The 21,164-nt window shown below is 51.9% G+C and overlaps 1 protein-coding gene across 5 annotated transcripts; it reads right to left on the bottom strand.

The window, feature by feature from the left end:
• Positions 1 to 90: 90 nt before the first annotated feature.
• Positions 91 to 19,845, bottom strand: SGK2 (serum/glucocorticoid regulated kinase 2). 5 transcript variants are annotated; one of them, XM_074605811.1, is made up of 15 exons: positions 19,724 to 19,845; positions 15,492 to 15,651; positions 10,273 to 10,342; positions 8,976 to 9,033; positions 8,089 to 8,138; positions 7,418 to 7,475; positions 6,771 to 6,854; positions 6,349 to 6,480; positions 5,410 to 5,522; positions 4,682 to 4,718; positions 4,009 to 4,095; positions 2,529 to 2,624; positions 2,099 to 2,254; positions 1,619 to 1,708; positions 91 to 1,391 (listed from the first exon to the last, which is right to left on the bottom strand). In XM_074605811.1, the coding sequence occupies exons 2-15, from the start codon at positions 15,541 to 15,543 to the stop codon at positions 1,236 to 1,238; spliced, it is 1,239 nt and encodes a 412-aa protein (XP_074461912.1). In that variant the 5' UTR covers positions 15,544 to 15,651; positions 19,724 to 19,845; the 3' UTR covers positions 91 to 1,235. The 5 variants fall into 5 exon arrangements, with proteins under 5 accessions (XP_074461912.1, XP_074461914.1, XP_074461916.1 ...); XM_074605813.1 differs by having other exon boundaries at positions 15,542 to 15,651; XM_074605815.1 differs by lacking the exon at positions 15,492 to 15,651 and having other exon boundaries at positions 19,724 to 19,789.
• Between the last annotated feature and the right edge of the window lie 1,319 nt (positions 19,846 to 21,164).

Raw genomic sequence — 21,164 nt, 5'->3', positions numbered from 1 at the left:
CGACACGTGTCGCGGTACAGCTGCTCACAGGAACAGGCGTCCCCGTCTCTTCACCCTCCCTTACACACACAGGACAGAGGTAGACATATATCTGTGTATGCTCTTTAATATAAACTGTGTCATGTTTCTGACAACTTCAGCATGTACAAGATAAAGTCAGATAAAAAAAAAATAAGTTGTTCCAGCATGAGCATCATCATCACACAGCTTTAGCCCCCTGTGGCAGGTGGAAGCTCTTCATCCCCTTTCTGCTCCCCACAGCAATAGAACAAAACAAATAAGAAAAGGGAAGTGGCATGCCAGGAATATACCAGCATTTAAATTAAGGCAGAATAAATAACTGTTCTACATGAGTGACGGGTGTTTTCAGAGGGGTGCTGGAGGCCTCACGCAAGGTCCCAGGGCCACCCCAACGCTCCCCTGGATTGTGCTCATTTCACCAGTGTCAGTGTGTCTTTCACAAGCTGTGACAGGATCCCCCACCCCAAGCAGGGGTTGGCCATAAGGTTATTCTTATTTTGCCAAGCAGAGCTCAGCCTCTTCCCCACCCATTTTATCTGGGATTTCTCCACACACATACCAGCTCCTCCATAACAGCCTCCTTGTTGCCTAAGCAGCATCCCAATCCTGGGCAAGAGATGATCCACTCGCATTGGGGAGGCACTTGGCTGGCACCAAAGTCCACAGCACAATTCAGGATTTACAGACCTGAACAGTAACCGATGAACTGTTTCTGAGCCCAGCTCAGTCTGGGATGAGCAGCTTAACTGGCACAGTCCATTTAAAGGAAGCAAGCCACTGCTTCTGGTAGAGTGAAGAGTTGCCCTTTGTATGGGGGGGACAAAGCAGTTGGACAGAGCTGCTCCACCAAAAGAAAAAGGAATGGCCAGTTAGAGGGACATGGCTGTTGATGTGAATGATGGTACATACCTCAACCATAAATGCAACCACAGAGTGAATACAATTCTGCCCAGTAGCACAAAACACTCAGGGAGGGAAAAAAAAAAACAATAATAAGTGTCCCACTTTCCCTGCCAGGGGAACAGTCATTTAGAGGGAAATCCACCAAGCAGCAAAAGTTAAGAGCTCTGTTCCATCCCAACCAGTTAGTGTATTAGCCCCAATTTCCTTAAACCATGAGGAAGGGACAGTACCAATCCTTTCAAAAAAAAAAAAAACCCCAAACATAAAACCACATTCAGTTAAAATCTGGCTTCTCAAAGCCTTTATAAAACCTAGATGTCCTCTTCAGTTGGTGCATAAGAAAATCCTAAAAATGCATCTGAGGCACTGGAGCTGCTGGCTGCTAGGTCAGGCGTGTGGGTGATGGAGGTGGAGATGGCTTCTTGGGTGAACTCTGGGTCAAAGTGTCGCAGATCAGCTGGACCAGCCTAAGCCAAGGAGCAGAAAGGCACATTGTCATTTCCAGTGAGCAGACCCCAACCAACCACTTGTGCTCAGACAGTATAAACACAGCTGCTCTCCCAAAAGAGTTACCACCACCGCATTTGCAGTTCCTAACCTCCATTTCAGCATCCCTCAGTATCAGCATAAGACATCTGGAGAGGATTCCTTTTGTACCACTGTATAACAGACACCAACAGAAATATCCACTTACCACATTGGGGTTAAACGGAGGAGTAATCCGCTTGTGGTACAAGTCGTCCCAGTTTATTGGACTGAAGAATACATGGTTCTTTATCTCAAGCTGCATAGAAAGCAAGGGGGAAAAAGAGTCACTCTTCTGCCAACCCTCCTTTTCCAGCACCCACCAGCTGGAAAAGTGGCTGAAGCAAAACTTGGAGCTACCACATTTCCACATAGGGGCTACGTAGCAAATCCTTAATACATGAGGGTCATGGTCCAGTAATCCCTTGAAGTGAGATGCCACCATCACGTGTTGGTGTCCTAGTTTGCCACCAACCCTTTCCCTTTGGAAATCCAAGTCAACCCCATAGGGCCCTTTTAGGGGGCTGGAGAGACATCAACCTGCACGGAAAGCTCTTCCCCAAAGCCATACTATTATCATTAAAGAAAGGCTCAGAATAGAAAGGTTTCCTATCCATCCTCCCTCCTGATCATAATGGAGGCCACCTACAAAGTCTGTCTTGGCACCCAGCCTCCTCTTCTGGTCCTTGTGAAGAAGTCCCTGGAGGATGTCGCAAGCTGCCACAGTCTTGGTTCCCTGGATCTGGAGTGGCTTGTGAAGAATGTTGTCGTACATCTGAGACACATCTCGGCTGTAAAAGGGAGGCTAATTTGAAAGAGAGGAGAAGCAGCCTGGTAAAACATCAGCTACCATAAGGAACCACGCATCGCAGGTAAAGATGAGTCTTGCAGCAAGTACGTGAGGGGGACCTGCCGTATCTTTGTTAAAAGGGCAATGGCATTATTGAACCATGTCATCTAATTCAGGATTCAGTTGTCTGCATCAGGCACCATGTGAACAGCAGACCAACCTCACACCACTACTTTGGAAAATAAATTCTCCACCATGTAAACTAAAAACAGACAGCTTCCAAACTTACCAGTCCAAACAGCATCTCATAGAGGACGGCTCCCAGGCACCACCAGTCTACTGTCCTGTCATACGGCTGCTTCTTTAGCACCTCAGGAGCCAAGTACTGAGAAGAGTCAGAAGCAAATATTTGAGTCAAATTATAAAGCAAGGGCTTCTTCCTCATAAGTACACAAACCTGGGTGCAGTTCAAGCCGAGCAACTGCATTAGGAAGCACACAGATGCAGTTCCTACTATGCTTTAATGGACTCTCCACTTGCTTCAGAGAAGTGGGGTTGAAAGACACCCACCAAACCCCCTAAAGTGTTTTTCTGGGCTGCAGAAGGTTGTCTTCCTATAGAAGACTTGTACAAGGATTCGCCACCCACCACAACTCAACAACCAAACCTGTCCTGCACTGACACATTACACCTCCAAGACGCTTCTGCGGTTTTGAGAAAGCTGGAGTTTTCAGCCCCAGTAAGTGCCCGAGGCAGCAAAACTACCAATAACCACCACCAAGGAGGCACCAACCACCACCAACAGGCAAGAATCCAGGTGGCCTGCAGAACAAGCAGCACATCAAGGCTGGTCTCACACAGCATTATCTCTGTGTACTATCAGGCTCCCTGTCTAGGGCAGGGAAAAACCAACGCACACCAAAAAAAAAAAACCCCCCCACAAAAACAAAGCTCAAACATTCCTGCTTGGTTCATGCTGTACTATTGCATAAGCAGGTCCCCATTGCAAGCCAAGGGCCACCACCAGGAAATTCTGCCCACTTCTACTGAGCTGGAATGCTGAAATGTATCTCGTTTACAGACCTTTCCTCAAGCTACCTGAGGAAGGGCAGCAGGACAGGGGTATTACCTAGGCCAAAGTGCTACCAAAATCCCCATCTCGGTAAGAAGCAGGAAAAAAGCCTCCAAGAAGCCAAATTGGAGATAGGTTTTAGCAAAACCTATTTGAGGCACATCAGGGGTTAAAAAAAAAAAAAAGCATTTCCTCCACTCTAAGCATTTTTCACATTGCTGAGGAGAACCTGGTCCTCTCGTCTGCACAGGGTGTTTCGCAGCTCCTGCGTGCCAAGGACACGCAGAAGGGCATAGCAAGGTCCTGTGTGTGTCAGTACCAGCAGGCTCCAGGGTGTCAGAGCAGGTAAACAGCCTGCTTACACGCTTGCTCACGGGCTCCCAGGGTCAAGGTTGTCTCCACAGCCACCTGGAGCAGCCCCAGTTTCACAGAACTGGCCATTTCTAAGCGCAGGGATCCCTGCCACGGACAACACAGCAGATTCAGAGTACGCATGGCCTGGCACAGCAGGGAAGGCTTATCTAAACTCCAACTAGCTAGTTGTCCAGCTGACGACCTCCAAGAGCCCAAGATGATCTAATTCACAGAGCCCATGTTTTGAGATGCTGAGCACCCATGCAAGCCTGAGACCCAGAGCAGCGAGTCTCTGGAGGTTTCCAGCCCCCAGGTCACAGCAAAACCCCAGCACGTGCTGTACCTCAGGAGTGCCACAAAAAGTAGAAGTTGTCTCCTCTTGCTCCATTCCTTCTTTGCAGAGTCCAAAGTCTGTCAATACTATATGTCCCTAAAAGAAGGGGGAGAAATTTCAGCTTGGCCCACCCTTTTTAGAGAGGAGACAGGATTTCCAAGCATTGGTCTTCACTTTGCATCTTGTGTTTATTTTAGTTCCCCACTGCTCATCTGCTTCCCCTCCCTCACCTTCTGGGCATCCTATAGTACAAGTACAGGAGCCTATAGAAAGTAGAGTCTAGATTATTTTTTTTTTTAATATTTGTCTACAACTGCATAGCTTTGAAGAGATCCAGCACTGCTGTGCTTTGCCACTGATTTATCCCAGAGCCACTTTATATGGTTTCATATGGTGGTCACCCACCAGAGCAGCAGCAGTGACTTGCTCTTTACATCCCTGATCCCTGCCCAAAAGCCAGGTCCCAGCTCTTGGGAACAAGCTGAGAGGTCCCTAAGCGTGTGGTTCCACAGAGGGCGGGTTCTCTCCCTCCTGCAGGGTCTGCACAGAAACGCAGTGGTGCACACATACAAAACCCAGGCAATGAAGTGAGCTATAGCCCAGCTGGCAGGACCATAGCCCTCTGCTTATGGTCCTGATGCTTTTAAAGCCAGAAGGAAGGCAGTACAAGCTGTGAACGTACCTGGCAATCCAGGAGGATGTTCTCAGGTTTTAAGTCCCTGCAAGACAAAGAGTGCTGTTTGAGAAGATTTGGCCAGATATTTAGAAAAGCCGGATCTGAAACAGCATCAGCTAAGAACAGGAGCTAAAAAAAACCAAAACAAACACACGCTTCCCAAGCCAGTTCACCGAGACTTCCCTAAAGTGCAGATCCCCAGCACTGCTGTGTGTCAACATGCAACACACACAAACACAGGAAGACTGCTGTCATTCTAGGTTGGGTTGGATGAGGCTCTGAGCAACCTGATCGGGTTGAAGATATCCCTGCTCATTGCAGGGGGGTTGGACTAGATGACCTTTAAAGGTCCCTTCCAACCCCAACTATTCTGTGATTCTATGGGGTGTTAGCCTGCATTTTCCTGCATTATCTAAGCATAAATTGCTACTGAGAGACAATTTCTAAAATAAACCTAGCTCAATAAGTAAGATCTTTACACTTAACCCTTCTCTCTCCTTCCCACTGTCAGGCTGGGAGTATTTATTGTCCATCAGGTCCCATGCAGATGGCACCCCTTCTGCAGGGTAAGTGCCAGCAGTGCATTGTCTTGTCTGGGGTAGGACATTCTTCAGCTACTCCTGTCATGCATTTTGCAGGACCCCAGTGAAGCCCTTTTCCTCCCCAGCACTGCACACAGCCTGGCTGGGCAGACTTGGTGTCCCTGCTGTCCCCAGAGAGGACATGTGCCTTACCTGTAAATGATGTTTAAAGAATGCAGGTACCCAATTGCACTAGCGACTTCTGCAGCATAGAATCGGGCCCGGGGCTCACGGAAACAACGCTCCCTTTGCAAGTGGAAGAAGAGCTACAAACAGATCATAAGGGTGATAATTTCTTCCCTGAAAAAAAATCTGAAGGATATCAAGAGCAAGCCTGAAAGCTGGCTACTCAACTGAAAACTGATTTGCAGCAAATGACACAAGAACCACACCAAGTAAGTCCAATCCAAGTGATTTTAAGCATTCTAAACACCTTTCTAGAAACTGCTTCTTTTGTCCTCCTCTTATATCACCATCTCACTGAAGAATTCACACCCAAAAACATGGTCATCTGCTGATCTAGTTAAGCTTCCTAGCTTGCTACAACTCACAGGCCAGTTATAGTGGTAGTCCAGCCATGAAAAGTGATACATGCAGAGCTGAGCAGACCAAGATCCCCAATATGAGTTCTATTTGGGCAAGACATCAATGTTAACAGTTTCTCCCAGCCAGTTTCAGATAGCACAGAAAGACAGCTGAAAAAAGGTAAGCTTCTGCAGGACAGAAAAAAGAAATCTAGCATCCTGCAGTGGCATCACCCAAGCACTACGCTGGGATCCAGAACTGTCCCACAAGTGGGTTTTGCCTAAAGCTCACCAACATCAGTATTTCCCTTATTCTCCATAGGATTTTAAAACACCCCTAACACATGCTTAGCATCCTTGCCATGGGAATCATCTGACTCAGGCATAGCCAGCAAGATCTTCACTCAATTTACAGGTGAGCTACTCCTGGCTGGTCCTTGCCAGCAGTCAAAGCAACATCCTACTTCAACATCATTGTCTTCTGACAAGAAACAGTTTTACACAATAAAGCAGCATGTTTGGGAAGGACCAAATAGAGGATTAAGGTAAAGCCTGTAAACACACTCACCTCTCCTCCATTTACATAGTCAAGCACAAAGTAAAGCTTCTCCGAGGTCTGGAAGGAATAATGGAGTCCCACAAGGAAGGGATGCTTGACATTTTTCAGGAGCACATTACGCTCTGCCATGATGTGGTTTTGCTATCAAAAAAACAGGCAAGACAGAGTTTCAGGCAAGGGTCTAGTCCAGTCTGCTGTAGGGGCTCACTGCTGTTTTAAAAACAAGTGGAAGCCCAGGAGGGTCATCTCCAGGCCCAGAAAGGGAACCACACTCTGTCTGACTTGATTCGTCTCCATGTCCCTGTGGCACAGGGAAAACTAACACATGAGCTGTCTATAAGAATGCCAGCCACAAGATATCTCAATTGCATTACAACGATTGCTCATAGATGACCACTATTCGCAGAAGTAGCCAAGGAGAGCAGTCATACCTCCTTTTTCTTTAGGATGGTTTTCTTATGCAAGACTTTCACAGCATAGAAAGTCCCATCACACTTGCGTTTGGCCAGGAGAACCTGCAACAGAAAGTCCTGGTCACAGGTTTGAGTCTCTCACCTTCTACCACTTGCATTTCCTTAGCTGAGCACTCTTGTGAATGACCATACACAGATTACAGCTTCAGAGGGTCAGGTTTTAAAGACCAAGCTCCATCCCACTGAATTCCCGGAAAGAAGGCACACAACACCTCCACATACATCTCTTACACACCCAATAGGAAGTAGTTTTGGAGCATCTGGGGACAGTCCCATTTGAAGTGGACCTTTGCTATCTCAAAAGGCACAGTTTTGTCTAGGGATCTTTTGCTAGCTGAACAAGTCTGAGGCTTATTTTAAATCAAGTACTGCTCCTCACCGTCACTACCCTGAGGACAAAACACCTCACTCTTCTGTCCTTCGAGGTTGCAGGCTGGCTCAAAGTAAGAATGGACTATGAAAACTCCCCTGGTCTCAGGCCCACTCAAGCCAAACTCCCCAGGAGAGGTGCAAGCAAAGGACACAGCTTGGAACTCCTTCAGCAAGGACATCTCTTTCCAAGCTGCCTCTGAAGAGCTACAGCCCACCTGTACAAATCCACTTACTTTTCCAAAGCTTCCTTTGCCAATAACCTTCAGGAAGTCAAAGTCTGTTGGCTTGGCACTGTTGGGCAAGAATGAAGCAAGTTAATGTTTCTGGGAGAGAACCATGCAACAGCAACGCTACCATCAGAGCAGTGGTCCTTCTTGTATACACGGGTGTTTGTGAAAGGGATTAAAGGGCACTGGACAGGTGACCCTCGCTCCCAGCTGCCAGCAAGTGAAGGGCTTGCACCACCTATGTCGGTGTGCCCAGCAGAGGATGAGCGATACCTCAGCACCCCACCTGCTGAACACAGGAGCAGGTGAAAGCACCTGCCAGGACCAACTGGCACCTTTACAGGGGACACAGTTTATCCCCATTTCTAGAGAGAAAGGTGGTCAGGGAGCCAGCAGTGATGAGGAAGATCTTCCCTTACTACCTCTGAAGAGAGATGGCACAAGGGGCTGCAGTCCTGGGCAGGAGAGGATTATGATAACAGGGACCAGCTATAGCTAAATGTCTTGAGAGCTGGTGTGTTGATGATACACATTGTATTAAAGGCCAAGTAATGTAATTGTTAGGACTTTCGCAGGCACCACCCATGCAGGACACAGGGAGCAACTGCATTCCCCTGCCAGATCTCTTCACTGCAAGCTCCGGCTCACACCCTACCTGGCTTTTGCAGGGAGCTTACTTTGGATTAGCAGAAGGTCCAAGGTTGATGTTGTCAGTTGGTGTTGAAGGCTAGGGAGGATAACAATCACATTAGTCACAAAGACCTCGCTGCAGGTTGTGCTTTCCTTTCCTCAATGCAGCATCACTTGCACAGAGCCATTGATAAGCATCCATCAGCAAGAGACAAGAGTGGATGCTTTGGCAAGCTTTTGAGTGATGGGGAAAGGGAGAACAGAGCTGTGCACTACAGCAATATCATCCCCAAGCTGGAGGCTGTACTAAGCTAGTCTGTGCTGAAGTCCTTGTCCCATACTAGCACAAAGAAAAAGAGTACTAAGCGACTGCTTGGCTCCTGACCTGAGGCTTTCAAGACCTGCTGTGCCGTCACAGAAAAAAGGCACTGTGTGGCTCCATCGCTCACCGCAGCACCGAGACAAAAGTCTGTGCTTCTGCCTGTGCTCAGCAAGAAGCCCTGTGCACAGCTCTGAGACGGAGGAGTACTCCTGCAGCAGGACATCAGCATACCCCCAGACCCTGCAGCCCTCTGCCCACTCCCATTAAACCCCAAAACTGCCAAGTCTGGAGCCGTGCAGGTGGCTTTATGCACACCCAGCACCACAGAGCTGCAGCCTCCCTATGTATATATACGCACAGTCTTCCTCCTGTTCCTGCTCCCTTGGAATCATCCCCTCCCCAGACCCTGAGAGCATTATGCCTTGTCCAAAAGGCTATATAGGGTCTCTGTGCTCTCCTTTTTTTCCACCCAGCATCACCCACAGGGACAAGGCAGCAGTAAGACTCCCAGCCAGCTAACACAGGCTCTCCTCCTTGCTTTTCTCCTACAGGCACCAGCCCCTCTCTTCATCCCAATGGTGAGGACTTGCTGGCTCAGAGCCATGATCTCACCTGGCTGCTTTTGTCCGGGCTCCGGGAACGATCCATTAAAAAAGCAACTCGTTCAGCACTTGGGAAAAGAAGAGCAAGCCAGTATTGGAAACAAAAATCCAAGAGAGAAACAGCTTCGCACCATTAACCTGCCAGGGATCAGCACAGACCCCAGCGCATGCTCCCCTCCTTCACAGGAGACCTCAGATGAGTTCCCCAGCTGCCCCCAAGGTGGGGGCATGCTGACAGGATATGGGGGGGGAAAGGTGCCTGGGTGCACAAGTGATTTGAACAAGCACAAGCATATTTAATGCCACAATTAGCCCTAGATTTGGAATGGCAGCAACGAGTTAGGACACTGATACGTGAAGACCAGCACAGCCCCAGCAGTGACACAGCATCAGGGCCAGACGAGGCTGCAGCCCTCCTGGCCATGGCCAGATACAGCCCCCACCCCCCCCCACAGGGATGCTGTGGCACCCAGACCTGCAACCCAACAAGCGTCCCCACAGGGCAGCCAGGAGGGTCCAGCTGGGTCCCACCACCACGTGCCATCCAGGCTGGCAGCAGCCAGAGGTTGCCCCCCCGGACCAGGGCAGGCTAAGGCAGTTTGGGGCTGTTGACACTGCAGGGAAGAGGGGCTGGCTGTGGCAGCCAGGGTTTGCCCAGGGAGCAGCAGCGTTAAAGCACAGGGCTCTCATCTTGCCCAGTGCAGCTGGGGCTGGAAAAGTTGGACTTGAACACTCGTTGGTTGGGACCCTCCCTGCTCAAGCATCGCTGGGGAGGGAGAGGTCCTGCCACCCCAGGGATTCCTCCCCCTGGTTTGAAGGGTTCCCCCACACTCCTTGCAAAAGCTGGGATTAAAGAGATGACAGAAGAAAGAAAAAAGCTCTGTATCCTTCTCCCCTGCCCCAGAGAGCTCTGTCCATCCCCCACCTCAGCCCCACCAAGCTCTCATACATCCCAGGGAGGCTTTGAAGGCCCCTGTCCCCCCCAGCCACCCTCTGCCCTGCCCCTTCCAAAAAAAGGGGCCCAAAGATGTCACCAGCCTCCCCCAGATCTCACCTGTGGGTGCTCCCCCTCTCTGTCCCCACGCACCGCCAGGCAGAGACCCACGGCCATCCCAGAGCCCCCCTGCTCCCCGGCCGGGCTGACCATGGCAGGAGATGCTGGGCGGCAGCGGGTACTGGCGGCTGTCCCCAGGGACTGCCCACATCTGGCCGGTGCCAGCCAGCTCCATTCACCACCCAGCCAGCCCGGGGTGATCAGGATGAGCTTTTAAAGGGCTCTCATCCCACTGGGAGCCTTTTGTACTCACTACGAGCAGAGCCTGGAGCCGGAGGCCTTGATGGTTTGTCCTAACCTCTCGCGGCCGTGCTTGATGAGTTCTGCGAGGAAAGTTGGAGCACCGATGCCGATTAGCTGGCGGCGCGATCACAAGCGCACAGAGGCACATTTGTTCTTCACTGACCTTGCTCTTCTCTCCACAGCTGCCCTCCTCCCCCTTCCACCCACATACCGAAATAACCAGGAAATTATAGGAACCAGGACAGCTCCCCTCCCAGCCCCGCCAGGAGCCCTCAATAGCTCACAGGACAGGGAGAAGTCCCACAAAACAGACACCATCTCCCATGGCAGAGGGGACTCAGGCTAAAGCATCACTGCCAAGCCTCCCTGAGCCACCCCTGGGTCCCCAGGAGGGATGAGGAGAGTGCTCACAAGGACAATGTTGTACTAAGATACGTCACACACTTGGCACATCCACTGCCCCTTTCATTCAGGACTCTGCGAGTAATTAGGGACATGAATGAAACCTTTCAGGGCCCTGCAGGAGGTAAGCCAGCACGCACACGTCGCAGCAAGTAAGTGACTTGCCCAAGGACACACAGCCAGTGCCAGACGCAGGGATTCCCACCGTGGAGCATCCTTGCTGCTCAGCCATGCAAGTGGTTGCCATCACCCATCATCGACACCTCTCCTTTCGCAGAGAGGCAAAGCCCTGAGCCCGCTCCTCCCAGCACAGGGCCAGCAAGAGAAGAGCCTGAGAAGTGCAACCTGTACCGAGGAGTTCCTTGTTTTGCTTTAGGAGCAGATAACAAAAATATTCCAAGACTCAGTTTTACTCCCTGGCTCAGCCCTAGTTTTGCTACTGGAAGGAAAGAATCAAAACATTCACAGAAACATATGTGCCAAAAAAAGGTGCCTTTGTAGACACAAGCAAGTTTTCGTCCTGAAATAGCTCTTCTATGGGCCAAGGACTTGGCAGCACTGGGTGCCAAAGCCCATCTCCCCATGCAAGGGGTTTGTATGACAAGTTTTGAGGTAAACATAAGCCCATTTACAGAGCTCTTCCCGCAGGATCTGCCAGATGGAAGGACCTGCACACTCCAGAGAGCTACTGAACCGGGCAGCACCAGCAGTTCTGGGACCTGGGGGCAGATTTAATGAGGAGCCAAAAACCAGGCTGTGATTTTAGAGTCTCTGAATGGACAGGGAGGAGAAAGCAGGAATCGAAAGAAAAACCCACAAACCATTCAGTGGGTGAGCTTACAACATCAGGCTGGCCTGAGACCCTGACCTTGTCGGATACTTTGCCCTGCAGCAGGTAGGAGAACTTGTCCCAGCAGGCACCCACCAGTTAGGGACAGTATGTGGGCAGCACCCAGACAGATCAATCCCCATCTCCTCCCACCGGGCATAGTCCTTATTCCCCTGACAGTCTGGCTCTCCTCGGCTCACCGAGCCCTACTGAAGGTCATCCAATGCCTGCCTAGGGGCTGCGTCTGTCCCACAGGCTGCTCCACAGACCAGCCAATATCACGGTCACAGCAGAGGGACACCAACCCTGACCTCCAAATCTGAACCCCTCCGCATGCTTGGGTTTGGCCCTGGGCTCAGCTTGCTGCCATAGACACGGTTCTCATCCCAGACTCAGGGGAACATAAGAGACTCCCTTCAGGCTCAGGTGGGCATGTCACAGCTCCGGCATTGTGGGGAGCACATGGGCTCATGGAAACACATCCATCTGCCTTGGGGGCATCTGCTGGCAGCACGGGATGCAGGACAAGTTCCTGGCTTGCTGCGAGGGGCTTGGACAAGGCTGCTTTAGCAAGGTCTCCGCAACTGCGGCTGGGCAGGAGCATCGCTGCTGAGCAAAGCTTCCAGGGCCACAGCCCAGCAGCCCTTTCATGCTTCCCTCCACCAGCCCCGTCCTGCTCCGCTGCTGCTTTCCTGGAACTGCAGCTACTCAACAAGTCCCTGCTGACCAAGGGCAGCGTTTTCCAGCAACGCTATTTCATTCAAAGCACTTGCTCTGAGACAAGACTTCCTTTCTGCAATGAAGTATCCCACACATTTAAGATAACGTATATCCCCATCCTGTATCGCTTTCTCTTCAGGCTCAGAGCCACCTTCTCCAGCCCAAGTCCACCTCCAAAGCCAGGTCAGCTTCCAGTTTAAATCTCCTGAGCAGCCAGACTTTTCCTTATCACTAACAAACCCTACTCCCCCTGAAGCACAAAGATTTCCTGAGCGCACACACGCTGAACAACAGAATCAGAAGTAGGTCACGAAAATACGCTGGAATCCTTGGTTATACATGCCCGGCTGCATCCCGCCTCGTGCCTACTGGGGCAGCAGGGATGCTTCAGGCACAGCCAGGGCCACAGAGAGCATCAGCAAGCAAACCGAGGAGTTTCCTGATACGATGTGACTATTACACACCAGGAACAAACCGCTGCACCCCACAGCCCCCTCCTCAAAGACCATTTCACCCCAACGCCCAGACCAGAGGCGTCCCCCAGGCAGCAGGCACCCGCTCGCACAACATAAAGCTGCTACTTACAAGTTGGAGACGTTACTGCCGCTAAATCCCCCCCCACCAAACATCCCTCAGTAACATACGTTTTCTTCCCAGCACAGCAGAAGCAGCTCCCTCTTCCTTCACCAGTTCTGCCAGCAGTGACCCACATTCCCATGCTAGCCCAGCGTTATTTGCTACAAACACATTACTAATGCAACGCGTACCTTGCACGGAGCAGCAACCTCATAGACTCGTCATCTGCAAGCTGCCTCCCACCCTCTTCCCTGATGTCACCGCTCTCAGCATCCTTCCCTACCTAACCTAGATTGCAAACCCCTCCGAGCAAGTGCCTCGTCCTCTCCTGCTCCTGGAAGGGCTGGTTGCCAGCACGGAGAGGCAAGGAGGCCTGGCAGGCTGTCACCAGGATGGCAGGCAACACTTTGGAAGAAGCGCGGGGTTTGGAGGAGCGAGGCTGAGAGAGGGGTACCGAAGGCAGCACACAGCTTTCACCCAGCAGAGGGGCTGCATGCAGCGAAAGGGGGAGATGCCCCAGTTTCAGCCCAGAGAAGGAGCGCAGGGGGAGGTAGGAAGGAGGATTCCTGCAAACACATGCTTTTACTGGCAAGAAAAAAAAAGCCAAGCTTTCCCCTGGTACACATCTAAGAGGTAGCTCCAGGCCAGTACTGAGCTCCACTTTCATTCCCATTGAGACACTACAGCAAGCCCAGGAAGAGGTTAGGAAAGACTTTAAAGGCCTTCTTCGCTTGGGGAAGCTTTCTTAGCTGCCCTTTGCAGAGCTTCTGGCTTGCCCCATTTTCTCTTGAAGATCCTTACCCCTACACCCCAGGACACCACAATCCAGAGCAGGAACCCCAGCTAAGCAGCCCTGGCTCTGAGCAAGCTGGAGCCCACAGGCAAACAACCTTCCATACTTTAGAGAAAAGCTACGTGCAGAGCTGAGGAAAAAAAAAAAAAAAGTAGGTGGCTAAAGCTTGCAGCATTTTGCAGAAAATCCAATCCCATGAAAACAGAGAACAAAGCATCCAACAAACCTGGGAGCACGTCTACCAGCAGAGGCTGCATCCTGAAGCACGGGAAGCAGTTCCCAGCCAGTGAGCACAGAGACCCCTCACTCCCCATCCTCACACCAGCCCACCCCACCACACCCAGAGCCCAAGGCTCTTTCCTAAAACTCAGAGGGGACCAGCTTTGTTTCCTGCAGCAGTTCATTTAACCCACAAACACCCCCACCTTCCCAGGACAAGCATGCTACTGCTGCTAGCTCACCGCAGCCCTTTAAAGAGAGGAGGAAAAGCTGATCAGCTGCAAAAAATGAAGAGACACCACCCAAGGAGTGAGAATTTAGGTGGGGGTGGTAGGTTTGGATGAGGAGGGAGGGGTGCAGGTGGTGGGTAGGAGCCAATTACACACTGGCTGCTATCCCAGGTGTTCATAACAAATTTTTACACATGGTAATAAGCTGGAAATTTGTCCCCTGTCCTGTAGTTTGGAGGAAGGTCAAAACTGTCATTTGGTTCAGGTCAAACCCAGAAGAAGCTGCTCTTTCCAACATTCTCCACCGACCCGGGGAGGTTGCAGCCCAGGGCAGCCACACCGGCACTTTGCAGCAGTATTAAATGCAAACATAAACACGCACGGAGGGGGAAACCTGGTGTCAGAGGCATGCAGTGATTTGAGAGAACAGAGACTAAGCGCTGAGCAAAAGGAGCTGGTGTCTTCTCTCTTCTCTTCATTAAAAATAAAACATTATCTTTTTGCTTCTGTTGTCATTTCTTATAAAATCTCCCATGTGTGGCTGCAGCAGGAGAAAATCCAGCTTTCCCGGGGGAGCGGAGGGGCTGATCACTGTGGGACAGGTCCCCAACCCCAGACTGTAGCTACCAGGAGGAAAATATCTGAAACATCCAATGTGCTCGTTGCCGTGTGTAACGAGAGAGGGAATGCAGTGTGTTGCTTGAAATATTGTTCTCTCTCAGGTCAAAGCCTGAATTTTTTGCTCAGCCAACATCCTCAAGCTGTTAGCATTGTCAGCTTTTAAAAGTATCTCCTATTATGTGTTTATTTTCTCTGGTTTTGCCTCAGCTTTCATTGAAATGGTCAAGTTTCAGAATACTTTCAGCAGCTAACTTACATTTTCAAATCAATATCTGCTGCTTTTGTTTTGTTCAATAAAAACCTTGGTATTAGCAACAAAATCTACTTGATTTGATTTTCCACAGAAAGCCATCTTTCATTAAAAACCCGTTTTCTATCCAAAGAAGAGAAAGCAGAAGGGTCCTGCAAGGAAACTTTTTTACCAGCTAGAATACATAAAATGCCTGATCTGGAGTGTGGCCAGTAGTGATAATGGTTACTGATGGACGAAGCAATGGTGGGGCTGGTTTTGTCCATCCTGCCCGCTCCGTCTGTAAGGATCGCTGGCACACATGGGCTGTGGGGGCACGGGCTGTAGCTCAGGGCCAGACGCGCGATGGGAAGCTGCCACCCTCCGTACACACAACCACCTCCCGGCTCCCCCGTGGGTCCCATGGGAGCCCGTGCTGGGAAGGGTGAGCCCCGCTGGAGCCCACCTGGAAGGCGCACAATGGGGCTCTGCCCTCTGCCAGCTGCTCCGCAACCCAACGCTGGCAGGAGACCTCCATGGGGAAGCCTCCTCCATGCTCTCACCATCCCTGGGGGGGGGTCAGTGACACCATACCAGCCAGGAGCATTACCCTTTGTCTTCCCCAGGGCAGTGGAGGTGGGCTCCATCCAGGCCACGTACATAAAAGCAGTTGAAATAGTCCCCTCTCCTTAGGGCTGTGATGGGAGCTCAGCCACCGGCACCGGGCGTCCTCAGGAAGCAGTGCATGCAGACCCCCAATGTTCCTCCGGCTGCAAAGGCGAAGGGCAGAGGAGTAAGAGGAGAAAAAAGCTCTGGGGTGCAGTGCTGGCTGCCCACCAGCTGGGTAAACAGCTCCAGGACACGGGGCCGGCTCCCTGAGCCTCGTCTGGCCAGCACCCACCCAGCGCTCGGTCTGGTGGAGATCATCGGGGTGCTGTGCCACCCCTCCGGTATCCCTCTCTTTGCACTCCTCTGGAAAGCGCTCTGGGACTGGCCGATGGAGGGCACTGGAGGAGAGCTGGGTGGTACTGGTTGGTTGTTTGACTTCTGTGCAACAGAAGAAATTTACCCTACGACTGTTAAATTCACAGATTTCTGGTCTCGGGAAAGGATTTTGTTGTTTGATGGTTTTGAGGAGCTGAGACCCAATTCATCCTCCCTGTACCCACGGTGACTGCCCTGGCACTGGTGGCTCCCTGGCACAGGAGAAGGCATTCCCTGGAAGCACACAGGACACATGGACTGCCACTAAATCCCCAGCATAGGGCAGGTCCTCACCTGAGGATTCAACACCAGATGCCACCAGATGCCTGGGGCAACTGCAGAGGGCTTTGCCCTGGAGAGCCCCATGACTCGCCCTGGAGAGGTGACCTGGGCAAGAGGTTGTCCCCATGGTGGAGGACGTGAGTGGGACAGGTAGATGTGAGCAGGGTCAGCCTCCAGTGTGCTGCCCACCCGGGCAGCCCTCCCCACGTGCAAGAGGTGAGACTTTCCCCCTTGCCCACAGCCAGCAGCAGCAATCGCCCCTTGCCCAGCGCTGCCCCTTGCCCATCACAGGACACCTTAGTGCCATGTTGAACGAGCTGCTGGATGTGGGAGCGCTTGCAAGGCACATAGACTATACCGGCACGCAGGTACCCCTCCCTACGGGTACTGCTGGACATGGCCGTGCACCCCTTACGCTGCGCTGGGCTTGGCCTGTTCCCCTGCCCAGCACCCACACGCTCCAAAATTAATCAATTCTAGTAAAGCCAGAGGCCAGCTTGTGTCAGCGTTAGCTTTTGCCAGCACTGCTGTCTTCTTCGGTGCGGGGGCGGTGTTCCCCTGCCCTCCAGAGAGCACATCCGTGCCAGGAAAACTTCTGGCTGGATCAGGGTCCAGAGGCGCTGAGCAGCTCTCGGGTGGTTTAACCCCTTCTGTGCGCTGGGCTGGGCTCCCTCAGGCCACGGGGGCAAAATCAGGCAAAGTGGGAACAAGCCCTGGGCACAGAAATGTGATTTTTTCAGCTGCACGGAGCCTCCAGATGTTGCCTGTGCTTGGAAACATTTTCCCTTTACCCCGAGGGAGGAAAGCTGCCTCCACTTCCCCAAGCCCTGTAGAGGGTCGAGGGCTGCGTGGCCCCTCGAGCTGTGGCCGCTGGTCCCTCCTTGGCCAGTGCCGCTCACCCTGGGGAAGCCACGTTTGCAGCTTCTCGGGGGCTGGACAACAGGTCCAGCCTGTTGCCTCTACACGCAGAGAAGTGTATAACATTTTATACGCTATGCATATATGCTACTTTATAGGAAAAGATGTACTATCTTAATGTCCTTATCTAGCAATATCCATAACCATAATCATAAACGTGTCACTGAAGTGGAGCCGTGCAGTCCTGAGCAATCGGAATTGCAGGGAAAGGTCCAGATAAGATTAAAACAAATATTTCTCTAGAGGGCACACAGCAAGTTTCCATCGACCTGCAGTGAAAGGTGACCCGAAATGTTTGGCTACTCACTTATCTCTGTTGGGTAAGGAACAGGATAGGCATGGGATGGGATGGGATGGGATGGGATAGGATAGGATAGGATAGGATAGGATAGGATAGGATAGGATAGGATAGGATAGGGTATTCTTTGAAAGGTCAGAGCCTATTTCTTTATCTTAAGAGGATTCAAGAAAGATTAAATAGACTTTCGATGACTGGTGGGGTTCTTTAAAATATATTTCCCTCCCTCTCTATATTTTTCTTTTAGCTTCAAAAAGCCAGGGTTCTGCATTGCCCTTGATTTTGCCACGGAGTCCCACATGGGTGCTGGGAATTTTCCGTGTTTTAGTGAAAGGAGCCAAGAGGAGGGCACTGGGAATCAGGTTTTTATTCTGAAGGATGGCTGAAGTGGGCTTGAGCAACTCTCGCAACTTTCTGTGCCTCCATTTCTACAAATATGAACGTGGCAGAATATTATGGATCTCTTTTAAAGCCTTTACATCTTCAGAGGAATAAACGCCTGATCTTATTATTGCCATTAAATTAGTTAGCTGGGACTTCCTTGCCCCCGAGTGTTTTTTAAGTGTAGGCACAGTCTCAGTGAATAAATAACACGAAGCAGCCTGACTCTAAGGGACACTTCCTCTGCTGACTGGCCAGCCTTGTCCTCCGAGAAGGTGCAAGGAGAGGTGTCCGCTCTTCTCCTCCCCAGCAGGACTTCAGGACACATTACAGCCTATGTTTTAGAGCCCTTTTTTTTTAAAAAAAAAAAAAAGTGCTATTTTTTGGGTCTGAGCCCCCCTTGTCTCCTGCAGCGCAGTCAGCCTGGCACAGGGTGCACGCTCAGGGCCACCACCCATGGCTCAAGCCAGGAGTGTGACCGGCCTGGCAGGGACAAGGGCAGAGAGGCAGTTTCCCGGCCGGATTGAACAAGGCTTAGCAGCTCGGAGACGGCTCAGAGAGCCCGAAACCAGGCCCCTCACTGCTGGCACAGCGCTGGCTTCCTTAGGAAAGCTTGTGAGTGAAGCGTCCCTGGGAATGCCTCCACTCCACCCTGCTCGAGCCACGGCATGGGATGCATGTTTTCACCCCTTTTTATCCACATGCAAAACCTGGGAAGCAACTGGTGCCAGCACAGCCAGAGATTGTCTCCAGCAGAGCTATATAGTTGTTCAGCCTGGAGAAGAGAAGGCTCCGGGGAGACCTTAGAGCCCCTTCCAGTTCCTAAAGGGGCTCCAGGAGAGATGGGGAGGGACTCTGGATCAGGGAGGGGAACGATGGGACGAGGGGGAACAGTTTTAAACTGGAAGAGGGGAGATTTAGATCAGATATTAGGAAGAAATAGGTGGTGAGGCACTGGCCCAGGTTGCCCAGAGAAGCTGTGGATGCCCCATTCTTGGAGGTGTTCAGGGTTGGATGGGGCTTTGAGCAACCTGGTCTAGTGGGAGGTGTCCCTGCCCATCCAGGGTGGTGGAACTGGATGATCGTAAAGGCGTCTTCCAACACAAACCATTCTATTATTCTATATCTACTGGATCCAGCGGGCAGCCCAGTCCAAACTGGGCCAAGCACTGCTCAAGGCATTGTCGGGACCCCTGAGCCCCTGTGGAAGAGCAGCAGATTCGAGCTGAAATGTGCTGAGCCCGTCTCTGTTCCCTGCTCTGGCACCGAGCAGCAGCAGCCCTCCCTGTCCTGCCAGCAAGGGATGAAGGAATGTCCCGTTAAAGGGATGCTGGACACAGCACCCCTGAGCCCGGCCACAGAGACGCAGCCCGGGAGACCACGGCCAAAACCACCTGGAATTCCTGGTGCAACCCTCACCCTGCTGGTGCTGGCTGCAAAAGCCCAGTGCAGCCCGAGCCTCCTTTCCCTGTGCAGGTGGCTCAGGGATGTGGGGACATGCACGGTCAGTCACCAGCTACCTCTGCTCATCTGCCAGCTCCTGAAATTACCTTGGAAACACTCGTGGCTGCTCCCCACGGGAGCTCACCCAGGGAGGTGAGCTGGTGCAGGGCTGCGGACACAAGCAGATTGATGGAAGCTCCTTGTGATGGAAGTTTCCTGAGGGAGGCACAGTTAATACAAGAAACCTTTCCAACCTAGTACAATATTTCCAGGGGGAGCAAAGAGGCTGATCGTCTTCTCTCTGGATTCCTCCACCGCTGGGAAAGAAACCCACTGCTGGAAATCAAACCCCCTCCTCTTCAAGCTGCTGTCCCTGAGGCAGACCCCTGGGGAGCAGCTCTCCCGCCGGCCAGCTGGGTCCCTGGCAGCGAGGGACGAGTCCTTCACAAACCCCTCTGCTTCTACCAAACAGCTTCTGGACCTCATTAAGAGAAGGGAAAGGCGCGATAGTCACAGAGAAAGTAAATCGGCATTACCTGCGGAGAGCGAGGATCCTGGGCTGCAGCAGCGGGGCCGGCAGGCACGGCCACCTCCAGCGCGGGACGCAGCCCGCACCCCTCTCCCTCCCCTTGTTTTTATTTTGGCGATTCGGTCTGAAGGTCAAAGGAAAAGTCCGAAGGAGTGGCTTGTGGCAGGAAGTAAATGATTACCCTGCTGGCACTCTCCAAGGGGACGGAGGTAGCGGGAGCCGGGGTGGGAGAGGAAAATCCCTCCTTGGGGGGGATTAGAGGGCAGCTCGCCGCGGGGAAGTGCAAAGGGTGAGAACAAAGTGCTCTGTTCGCCGGTGGCTGCGCCGGGTCACATGCCGGGTCCCAGCAGAGGTAATGAGGCACGGCTCACCTCCCAGACGCCAGCAAGACCTCCTGCATGGGGATGCAACCCATTGTCGGTCCACCAGAAGTCCACAGAGCTTGGCAGCAAGGAAGGAGCTGGGCAAGGTGGAGCCTTGTCCCCTGGCAGGAGGGACTGCGTCCAGGGTGGGAGACCCAGGCACTTCTACATGCTTGAACTTTGCAGGTGCAACAGTCCTACAGCCCTATACAGAAAAGATGTGGACAGGCTGGAGAAGGTCCAGAGAAGGGCCACCAAGATGATCAAAGGACTGGAAAGCCTGCTGTATGAGGAAAGGCTGAGAGAACTGGGTTTGTTCAGCCTTGAGAGAGGAAGGCTTAAGGGAGACCTTATCACTGTGTTCCAGAGGGTGGCTACAAAGATGGAGGCTCCCTTTTTACAAGGAGTCACATGGAAAAGACGAGGGGTAATGGGTAGAAGTTATTCCTGGGGAGATTCCAATTGGATACAAGAGGAAATTTTTTCACGATGAAAACTATTGGGATAATCTCCCCAGGGAAGTGCTGGATTCCCCAACACTGGACACTTTTAAGATTCAGCTGGACAGAGTGCTGGGCCATCTTGTCTAGTCCATGCTTTTGCCAAGAAAGGTTGGACCAGATGATCCTTGAGGTCCCTTCCAACCAGGTATTCCATGTTTCTGTGTTTCTATGAACCCCACTTCTGCCTCCTGCGTGCCCCTCCTCTGGCTCCACGCTCCCTGCCCTGGGGCACACATACACAGAAACAAGCATCTGAGCAGCCGACGAGGACCAAGCCCCAGGGACACATGAGAGCTGAGCCCAGAGGAGCCCCTCTTGGAGCCAAAATCTAGTGCACTCCATCCATGCCCTCCACCATTTTCTCCCTGTTCCTCTCCCTTCCCTTCTGCAGGGGTCACTTCATCTCTGCGTGGGTGGGTGCCCAAGTAACGGTTTGATGGTTGAACATGCTGGTGGAGCCACTGCTGGTCGCTGGTGGAGCCTCCAGCTCCTCACCCAAAATACAAACTTCACACGTACAGGGTGTTTTCTGATTATGGAGGAGGGTTTCTTTCACCCTCAAAAGCCCTTTTGCTCCTGCCCC

This window comes from Larus michahellis, chromosome 12, assembly GCF_964199755.1.
Source record: "Larus michahellis chromosome 12, bLarMic1.1, whole genome shotgun sequence".
Lineage (NCBI taxonomy): Eukaryota > Metazoa > Chordata > Aves > Charadriiformes > Laridae > Larus > Larus michahellis.
The sequence above is the reverse complement of the archived record's forward strand: the minus strand, read 5'-3'. Positions and strand labels throughout refer to the sequence as shown.